Genomic DNA, 10,587 nt, shown 5'->3' with positions numbered 1-10,587 from the left:
ATGGAGACCTAGCTCCACAGCATCAGTTACCATGGAGACCTAGCTGGTTTAAACAGAGCCACCTTCGTGAAACTGAAACTCTGACTTTAGGCTCCACATACCTGCCGACTCATTGATCTCATTACAGACCCAGATAATAAATATTAATGGCTCAGATTAGGACACGCCCACTGAGTTCTGATTGGCTGAACACAGACGGCCCTCACCTTGCAGCAGGGCGCCATGGGGATTCGATCTCCGTTCGCCAGCGTCAGGGTTTTATTGTCGTCCAGAACTGAGTTCAGGTTCTCAATCCAGATGGCGTCCACAGGACCGTCCAGCACGATCCAGATGTTTTCCCCCTGACACAAACACACGCTGTGGATCCACATCAGCACTTCTCTGGTCTGCAAACTGCAGCTTTCTCCCTTTCTGAACACGTCTCGACTCATTTTATACGAATGCTCAGTCCTGTTGGACATTTTTGTGATTTTAAATCAGATTCGAGTCATTTAAGAGTGTTGCAGTTATTTTAGATCATCTGTGTCTAAAATGTTTCTGGAGTTTAGAGTCGCAGCTTGATGGTGATGCAAGAAACACTAGAACACTAAAAGGTCTAAAAACTGGAATTTTAACCACTTTGGACAAGTTTTGAACACTTTCTGTCATTTTCAGTCACTTTCCAGTTATCGTTGACAATTCTCGAGTCAATTTAGAAATATTTTGAGTCATTCTGGAGGATTTTAGCTGCTTTCCTGTGAACGTAAAAGGTCTAAAAAGCTGCATTTGAGTTGTTCTGAATACATTTTGAGCCACTTTGCACAAATTTTAGGTCCCTTTGTTCAAATGTTTAGTCATTGTGGACAACGTTTGAGTCACTTTTGGACTTTTTTGGCATTTTATTTTATGTTTGAGTCATTCTGAATAAAGTCTGAATATGTTCTGGTTAAATTTCAAGTCATTCTGGACAAACTTTGAGTCATCGTCCATATTCTGCTTCCTGCTTCCTTCAGTGTTATAAAGCAGATTTTGTGCATTTAAAGGTCTGAAAAGTTCAGTTGGAGTCATTCTGTAGAAGCGCTGAGTCATTTCGACAGTTTTTGTTCATTCACAATCAGTTTTTCTGTCGTTTTGGACAAATGTTGACGTTTCAGACGGAGAAAATCACGTGTTTAGACATTAAAGCATCTGAACAACACTACGAAGCAGTAAATGAGCAGAATTAAACAGACGAGTGAGTCTCTGGAACCTTCTTGGCCTTCAGAGTTTTCCTCCACAGCGTGGAGAAGACGCCGTCCGTCCAGTCGTTGGTGGTGACGTCCAGCGTGCCGAACATCTGCGACGCCGTCACGGCTTTGGGGTTCATCCTCATCTCCCTGTGGGGGGCGCCGCACTCCCCCATGGCCTTCATCAGCGTGAGGATGCAGGCCGACTTCCCGGCGCCGCTGGGGCCCAACGCCATCATCCCTGCAGCAGCGCAGGACGGGCATCAGAGAGACAAGCAGCACTTTGCCGCTGAGAGACTAGCGTCAGCGTTTAGGAGCTTTCAGACACGTTTCACACCTTCAGGGACGGGATTCAGGTGTTTCTCTTCGTTCTGCTGATTCCGTGTTTGTGATTTAAAGTTTGGACAGAAACAAGAAGCAGCTGCTGAGGAAACGAGTCGTGTTGTCTCGTTTAGTCGCGTGTCGCTTTGCGCCTGTTTCTGTTGTTTGTCTTTTTGGTGTTTCATGTTTTTTCGGACCTTGATTTTGTGTCATTCTGTTTATTTTATTATTTTGCGCCTAATCTTTCTTCTGCAAAAGGAAAAACATCCTAAAACAACCACGAAGCAGCGGAGAGTGGTGCAGATTCCTCAAAGACATTTGTCTGACGGTCCCTCCAGTCTTTCCTTCTTTGTCTTCATCTCGGTCGATCTGAAATATCTAACACAGGAACCGTCTACTGCAGGACTTTTGCCCGTTTCACTCAACTTGACCTGACGAGGATCTCTGGACGCTGAAGCCTAAAGTTTGTTTTCTTGTTGTAAAGACGAGAGAGGACGCATTTCTCATCTGTGTTCCTCCAGATAGATGCTCTACAACCTGTCGTCTGCACAGTTTATGCATGTTTAACAAACACAAACCTGACGCAGGACCTTTGGACGCCCAGATCTAAAGTCTGTTTCCACATTTTAAAGACATCTGATCTGAATTTTCTTTTTTCTTTCCCCTTTTATTTTTTTATCTTTTATTATTTTATTGTATTTCTCTGTGACCACTTTGCCTCCTTTCTGTCAGTTTGTCATGTTGTGTTTGTAACGCGTCTCATTTCTGTTTTGTCTCCGTGTGTGTCTCATTTCTTGTCGTTGTGTTGTTTAGTGCCTGTTTGTTTGGTGTCTCAGCGGGACAGCGTCACAGTCTGGTGTTGTTTGGTGCCAGAGTTCCTTCTCCGCCTGCTGTTTGCACTCATTCCTGCTATTGGCTCTAAGAAAGCTTCAGATTTAGTTTTGTATTTACGCTGCTGTGAGAATTGGACTGCATTGCATTAGAGTGCAGCTCCGGTTTGTTCTGTGTGTTCTGACCCGTACCGTGCCGGACTCTCTGCGTCTCGTAGAGCTGGACCAGCTTGAGGGTCCAGGGGGGATGAGGGATCAGCCCGGCCTGCTGGGCCTGACGGACGATGGACGCCTCCAGGTCGGGATAACCTGCTTTGTCCAGAACTACAGAGCAGCCAGAACGAAGCCGTCACGTCATGACTCAGCGTGTTTGTCTCCACATGTGAAAGCTGCGATCAGGAACGTACCGATGCCAGGAAACAGGTCGTTGATCAGACTCATGAACAGAGGCTCGTCTTCATCCACCTGCGGAGAAGGAATCCCCGTCACTGTCTGGGTTAGTCGGGCCGAGCAGCTGTCAGCGCTAACATGTTTTAATCACCACCACCATGCTACCGAAGCCGTCGCTTAGCTCCGCCCACGACCATCGGGATTGGTTGAAAGAAATACAAACATTGTCTAAAGCAGGACGATAGCGAGGATCAGCAGAACGTCATGTTCCACAGAACGGGCCGAACTAGTCTGAGTACAAACATTACTTCAGTTTGTTGGAGTCTTCGTTCAGCGTGCTGCGTTTGTCGGGATCTCGTTTTTATTCTTGGACAGAAAGTTGTATTTTGTTTGGCTTAAACCTTGAAAACTACAAACACTTAAACAAAAAGTAGCATTTTGGATGGAATAAACCTTTAAAAGCAAAAGTATTTGGACAGAGTATTTTGGGTAAAACTAATCTATGCTGCGACTCTAAAACTACAATTACTTGGACAGAAAGTAGCATTTTGGGTGGAATAAACCTAAACACATATAAATACAACAATAAACATTAAGTCTATGCTAACAGCAGCTCATCAAACTGTCCCACTAACTAATTATAACGAACTGGAGCACATCACTGACCAGCTTGGAGAGGTTCATGTCTCTCAGGACCCTCATCACCACCGTCTTCTCCGGTTCTGAAGGGTTCGACCTCTTCACGGATCCCAGCGTCCTCAAAACCGACAAAATGTTCCTCAGACCAAAATCGTAATGGACCTGACGCAAAGACAGAAAGAGCAGCGAACGAGAACAGACGACAAACGAGACCTTCAATGAGCCTGTGAGCAGCTATGAGATGACTTGTTGTTGTAAATATGCGCTATACAAACAAAATGGAATTGAATTGTTGGTTGAGGGACGTCTTGAGTCCTTCGATGGGTTTAACTGGACTAGCTGGTTAACACTTGGTCACTGATGCTACAGGCTGGATGTTCTAATCAGTCACTACTTAGTCAAATACGTCAGCTGTGGTCGGGCGTCATTCAGCATCACACAAGTCTTTCTCATGGCGCCCCTTTTCCAGCTACACTCCCACAATGCTCTCTGATTGCCAACCAGGAAGTGACGCCTCCTCTGCTCACTACAGCGTTAAACAGTCAGATTCTAACGGAACCTAAAAGCGATGACAGGAGAGCCGAGCAAAAGCAGAACGATGTCGATGCTTCAGAAGTGAGCGGGAACAGACCTGTTTGGACAGCTGCTCCTCACACAGCTTGTACAGGGTGTAGAACTTCCTGCTGAGAACCTGGTTGTCCCGGAAACCTGCGCTGGCCAGTTTGACCCTCATGATGATGGCTCGGTCCGGAACCATCATGGCCACCGTGCGGAACTGGATCTTCAGGTTCTCGGGCAGCTCCTGGCGGCCGGCGTAACCGGGGTTCTGGGGGAACAAGAAGGTGGCGCTGAAGTCTGGAAGCTTGTGTCTGGTTGGTTCCCGAGCACATCGGTTCTGGACTCTCCGAACTGAGAGTTGTAGAGTTCTGTTGCAAGGTTCGCTGTGGCGGGATGTTCTACTGGTACTCACAGTGAGACGGTCCGAGACACCCAGCTAGAGGAGCAACCTGAGGCGGTTCTGCAAAGTTCTACCGATGCCACCAAGGGTTTTCTTTTAGTTCCCAGAATGTTCTTCAGGACAACTGAGATGTTCTAAGAATGTCTGCTGATAACATTCATGGACCGTTATGCTCCAGCGTTGTCAGGAGTTCTCTACATGTTGATATTAAAGGAACATTACTGGAAACGTTCTGAATGTTCTCTCAACATTTGCAGAAACTAATAGAACCGGTCGGTAACTTAAGAGAACATCAACCCTGAAGTTTTTGGATGGGTTCTGTTCAGCGAGCTCTCCGTTTTAATGGCAGCTATCGCGTCTGGTTCCATCTCAGTTTTGACAGTTGTATGTACTGACAGGACAAATAGCATTTATAAACGACATACAATCACTTCCTTCTACCATAATACAAACTAACACCAACACTTAATACCAAACTCTACCATAATGCACAAGCGGCCCGGTCAGCTCGGTAGCGTAGGGTTCTAACAACACACGAGTCCCACTCACTGACCTACTAATGAAGTCGGTTTGCATCAGTTTGCTGCGTGTGTGGAACCCAGGAAGGAGGTTTGGTGCTCTGAAGGTCTGAGAAGTATGAAACAGTGTGACAGGTTCTGACAGCTGAACACGTCTATGAACCCGTTTATACTGCGGCTGTATCATCAACCACGGAAGCTAATTGATTAACTGATTAATCGATGCTGTTACACCAGACATCAGACGGAAAATTGCATCCAGCAACAACTATGAACAATAATGAACAACTAATGATCCTTCCAGCATCAAGCCCCCCTTGTATCTGGACCTCCGTCTGGACAATCCGACAGCCTTGCTATCCGACATAGAAGAAGGTTTTACATTTAGTGTCGGGTCATCGAGTCACGGCTGTAGTTATTTTTTCCAGTGTTTGTACTCTTAAAGGTAAACTGGGGTCCTGAAAACGTCGCCTCATCTGCTGCAGCCACACAGAACGTTCTGTCGTCGACACCAGCCGACTTAAACCCATGAGCTCTGGTTGGAGGTCCTGAACCTCCTCAGAGTCTCTGTCATGGTCCCGTTGCTGCTAAACTCCCACAATGCTCTCTGCTGCCACCAGGAGCTGTAGTCTGTAGACGCCTCCTCTGGTCTCTACAGGATTAAACAGGGAGAGGCTCCCCCTGGTGGAACAACCAGGTACTGCAGCTGGTCTAGGGTATGTGAACTGACCTGCAGCATCTTGTTTCTTCTGCCTGTTTGGTTGATATATGTTTAACAGGTTAAAGTGTTAACAGGAACTGGTCCGGAGTCGGAGCTCGGCTACCATTGTGAGGAAGATGCCGAACTCTGGGTCCATGTCGACCACGTCGCCGTCGGTGAAGACGAACTGCTTCTTCTTGTTCTTCTTGCACTGCAGGACGATGTAGATCTGCTGAGCGGCGACAGAGAGCACCGGCAGCTCGATGCGGTTGAACTCATCGAAGCAGCCCCAGGCTCCGGACTGAGCCAGACCTGCAGAAGCACAGGTTCACTTACTGTCCAGAACTGTTCTACAGCTCACCCTGTCTGGCTGTCGACAGATGATCACCTGACATGAGAGGTGTAGCAAGAAGGGACAATGTGATCGTGTTTCATGTGACACGTAATTAAACAGATGTTTAATCCAGTTCAGAATGCCACTGTTCTACAGACGCTCGCTGTTATTTGCAAGAAAAACGATTAAGGTTTGAAAAATGGCAAATTATTTGTTAAAGTGTTTTCACAGATTTCACAGAAAAAAGTATCGATTCACATATAAAAAATTAAAAACAGGTGTTTGACTGTAAAGGCTTGTTATTTTTTTTACTTCAGTGTCATTTTACGGACATTTGCAGCTGTTTAAAACAAAAAAGTGTGAGTTTTAAGATGAAAAAAGATCCATGAGCCACAGCGTCTTAGTTTAAACTGTCCTCAGTAGATGTTCAGCACAAGTTTCAACCAAATCCAGAGAAACAATAAGCAACCGAAGCTGAGCCTTCTTACGAATACTTAGAAACATGTAATTAAAGTAGAGTTATGAGCTGCGGTGTTGTGTTGCAGAGAACAGAAACACTTTACAGTGAAGGGTTTTTGCGGCTCTCAGTATGATCACACTCAGCAACAGCTGTTTGGTGTAAATGACCGTCTGGATGTTCAGTTCAACTCTCAGCCCGACCCAGAGGGAAGCCAGCGCCTGGTGAGGCTGGAATCACAAACAGGATGGACTGCAAACTATCAACAGTCACCAGGAAAGAAGCATTCAGAGACTGTATAAAGATGGACGTAGCAACCGGCCCTGAAACATGAAGCCAACCCGGAAGTGTCAGAAACCTGCAATATCACTACGTCCACTAGCTGCTGGCTCCACAAAGCCCTGGCTCCCATAGACTGGAACTGGAACAGAAGTGATCACAGATCACCAAACACTGCATTCCTACAGCTCAGGATGGTTTTCTTATTAGTTTTCAGTCAGATCCAGAGATCAGGTGGCCAATCTGAAAATCAATCAATACTGAATTTTTAAAAAATCATCAACATGTTGCGGGACAAGGGGTGTGGCTGGCTTGATTGACAGTCGGCAGCGACCATACAGATGAAGTGAGCAGAAGGCGGTAAATGTGGGCGGGGCAGAGAGGGCCCGCCTCTCAATCCGTCTGACCAATCGCTGCTCCTATGGCTCCNGGGAAGCCAGCGCCTGGTGAGGCTGGAATCACAAACAGGATGGACTCCAAACTGTCAACAGTCACCAGGAAAGAAGCATTCAGAGACTGTATAAAAGATGGACGTAGCAGCCGGCCCTGAAAAATGAAGCCAACCCGGAAGTGTCAGAAACCTGCAGCATCACTACGTCCACTAGCTGCTGGCTCCACAAAGCCCTGGCTCCCATAGACTGGAACTGGAAAAGAAGTGATCACAGATCATGAAATGCCGTGTTCCTACAGCTCAGGATTGTTTTCTTATTAGTTTTCATGGTCAAATCCAGAGATCAGGTGGCCAATCTGAAAATAAATCAATACTGAATTTTCAAAACATTGTCCATATGTTGCGGGACAAGGGGCGTGGCTGGCTTGATTGACAGTCGGCAGCGACCATACAGATGAAGCGAGCAGAAGGCGGTAAATGTGGGCGGGGCAGAGAGGACCCACCTCTCAATCCGTCTGACCAATCGCTGCTCCTATGGCTCCAAAAATCCAAGATGTCAACCAGGAAGTAGCAAAACTCTGGCTTCATGTTCTCAGAGCAGAAACCAACGGGTGACGTCACGGCAGCTACGTCCATCTTTACACAGTCTGTGATTCAGAGTAACACTGAAGGAGTTCTCTGAACAGCATCCCTGACATAAGGGGAGGGGAGCTGGCGTCACTCAGCAGCAGGTGAACTCACCTTTGTAGATGCGACCCAGGCCTCTGTAGTCCATCTGGTCAGAACAGTTGAAGACCACCACGTACTTCCCCAGACAGCGGCCCATGTCTTTGGTGGTCTCCGTTTTACCTGCAAACGCTCACCGAGTTAGATGAAGGTCAGTCCATGTGAGGACGTCTCAGCGAGTCGGAGGAGGAAACTCACCTGTACCTGCTGGACCGGCCGGAGCTCCGCCCATACTCATCCCCAGGGCCTGGGCCAGAGTGATGTAGCACCTGGACACACGGACACGGTGACCGGTCAACAATCGATCAGTGCAGCGGACATCCGCCCACGTGCTGCTGATTTTCTACCACCGACACTTTGACACAACGCAGCTCGATGACGTCGACGACATCCGTCACTCCTCTCTTTCATTTTCTATGTAAGCAGCCGTGCAATGCATTCTGGGAGCGTCAGGATGGAAGACCAGGTGTTATCCCACCCAAAACACTTCTTTATATTCAAGTAGTTCTGGTTTTAAAGGTTTACGATGTCGCATCCAAGAACCAACCAGAACCAAAATACCGCTTTCCGTCCAAGTACTTCTAGTTTCAAAGGTTTATTCTTCCAAAAACACGACTTTGTTTCCAATCATTTACAGTTTTATTTTATTAACTCCACCTACTTTCTTGAGTATTTATAGTGTTAAAGGTTTATTCCCCCCATAATAATACATTGTATCCGAGTATTTATACTTCAAACATTAACTCCACCCAAAGTAGATTTACAGGTTTACTCCACCCCAAATGGTTCTTCATTTTAAAGGTTAATTCCACCAAACAATGCATTGAGTATTTTGCCACCAGGAGCTGTAGTCTGTAGACGCCTCCTCTGGTCTCTGCGGGAGTAAACAGTGAGAGGCGCCACCTGGTGGAACAACCAGGTACTGCAGCTGGTCTACGGTATGTTTACTGACAGGCACGACTTCCTTCTTCTGCCTCATCAGTTAATATGTTTTTCATCTGCTGAACTGTTAACGCCAGATCACTGAGCCGACTGCCTGCTCTGGGTGATGAGGTGTTCTGGTGTACCTGTCTGTCAGCGGGGTGATGACCAGCCTGTCTGTGCAGCCCAGATATTCGTTGCAGTAGCTGAACTCCACATCGGTGATCTGGATGACACATCTGTCCGTTTCCTCCACGAAGTAAAACCTCGACTGTTTCTGCCATTCGAAGTCTGACGCCGATCGCACGTTCAGACGCACCTGATGGAGTTACCACGACAACATTAACCGCCGATCGATACTCAGCACCGCTTGTGTCCGTCCGTCCGTCAGCTCACCAGGTCGTCAAAGATGTCTCTCTGGTGGACGTGGATGGTGATGAGCGTCTCGTACTTGGTCCTCTCGTTCCTGCTCAGCTCCTTCGTCGTCATGTCGATCAGCTCGTTGAGGATGTCCAGGAACTTCTGATTGGTCGTCTGCATGATCTGTGGACAGCGAAACAGTGACAGTGAGCGGAGGAGGCCAGGTGTTTGCCCCGTGGGCCTGCTTTTAAAACAGAACCACCTTCTTGTCAGACTTGCTGATGACGAGTGCTTCCTCTGCATCTCTGGTCCAGATCATCTGGATTCCCAGCAGGCCGACCTGAGCTGGAAACGCCGACTGGAACTCCAGCAGCTTCAGGCCGGGGGCGCCGACCGCCAACTGGGCCTGACGGATGATGGCGTGGAGGGTGAGCCTCACCCCGGCCAGCAGCTGTCCTAACCACACCTCCACATTGCCCTGGAAAAGGCAACGGCCAACAGTTCACACGTTTGTAGGAAAAAATGACTAAATCAGTGCAACAACGGACATTTTATCAGGAGAAATCTAAAAATCCAGAGTTTCCCTTCTGCTGTATCGCTCATTATACCGATGTCTAAGTCCGAACGCTTTAATGTCAGGTCATGCTCGTGTGACGTTCAAGTTTGTAGGAACAAAGAGACTCGGTTGTTGTAGTTCTTTATAGTCCTGTGCAAAAGATGTATTCAGGCCACCATCAGGTTGGTAGTTTAAACAAGTAACGAGGATCCAGATTCATTTCTGAGTCTCTTCACTGAGACATCAAGGTCACGTCTGATCAAGATGCAGAGCGACTTCTTCACTGGACTTCCTCTGGCTTCATCAAAACCTGGATATTAATACTTCAAAACCTCACAAACCTGGACATTAAGACGCTAAAACGCCTGAAATCTTGATTCTAACAAACTAACATTTCAGAACATCTCAGGCCTGCAGGAGCTTCACCATCCAGAAGAAGCTGCAGGTCATGAGTGACTTTCCTGCTGAACTTTTTCTGGTCTCTCACATGAGAAACTTGTCATCCTACGGTTTTCTGGACCTTCTGCTCCCTTTGTGTCCTTCACAGTTCTACAATATGTGATGCTCAACGCCAAAACACGGATTAGGATGGAACCCGAAGTCCAACAACCAGAACCGATGGTGGGTCCAATGATGAGGACCGTGGACGTGTTGGGTGAAAGCTGAGAAACACAGCAGAAGACCGGTGCAGCAGCCAGACCTGTTCAGAGGAAGCTCACCGTGGACTCACAGGGCTTTCTGACCCGTTGGTGGTTTCAGTGCTGATCATTAGAACCTGAACCCTAATGCTGGCCCACGGACGAGCCTGTGAAGTCCGAGCGACGGCGGTGGTACCTGAGCCAGGACGGGCCGGTTCAGATCCACGGTTTCTCCCTCCTGCGACTGAAAACTGATCATCTGGTCGTAGAGCTTCTCACTGAAAACAACTCGGTTCACGTTGTCAAAGAGGCTGAGCAGGTGAGCCTGACAGACAGACAGACAGACAGACAGACAGACAGACAG

At 47.5% G+C, this 10,587-nt stretch overlaps 1 protein-coding gene across 1 annotated transcript in view; it reads right to left on the bottom strand.

The window, feature by feature from the left end:
- dnah5l (dynein, axonemal, heavy chain 5 like) overlaps nucleotides 1-10,587 on the bottom strand; it is a 77,617-nt gene that overhangs the window by 35,374 nt on the left and 31,656 nt on the right. Inside the window, exons 41-53 of the mRNA XM_008295638.1 lie at nucleotides 10,420-10,548; nucleotides 9,292-9,507; nucleotides 9,066-9,212; nucleotides 8,816-8,988; nucleotides 7,947-8,017; nucleotides 7,764-7,871; nucleotides 5,686-5,873; nucleotides 4,017-4,211; nucleotides 3,413-3,547; nucleotides 2,764-2,821; nucleotides 2,549-2,680; nucleotides 1,229-1,446; nucleotides 207-341 (exon numbers count right to left, since the gene is read on the bottom strand). Coding sequence (XP_008293860.1) covers nucleotides 207-341; nucleotides 1,229-1,446; nucleotides 2,549-2,680; nucleotides 2,764-2,821; nucleotides 3,413-3,547; nucleotides 4,017-4,211; nucleotides 5,686-5,873; nucleotides 7,764-7,871; nucleotides 7,947-8,017; nucleotides 8,816-8,988; nucleotides 9,066-9,212; nucleotides 9,292-9,507; nucleotides 10,420-10,548 — 1,905 coding nt within the window. The remainder of the gene's footprint in view (nucleotides 1-206; nucleotides 342-1,228; nucleotides 1,447-2,548; nucleotides 2,681-2,763; nucleotides 2,822-3,412; nucleotides 3,548-4,016; nucleotides 4,212-5,685; nucleotides 5,874-7,763; nucleotides 7,872-7,946; nucleotides 8,018-8,815; nucleotides 8,989-9,065; nucleotides 9,213-9,291; nucleotides 9,508-10,419; nucleotides 10,549-10,587) is intronic.

This window comes from Stegastes partitus, unplaced genomic scaffold (genome assembly GCF_000690725.1).
Source record: "Stegastes partitus isolate 25-593 unplaced genomic scaffold, Stegastes_partitus-1.0.2 Scaffold1062, whole genome shotgun sequence".
Lineage (NCBI taxonomy): Eukaryota > Metazoa > Chordata > Actinopteri > Pomacentridae > Stegastes > Stegastes partitus.
Note: the sequence above shows the minus strand (reverse complement) of the source record. Positions and strands in the feature narration are given on the sequence as shown.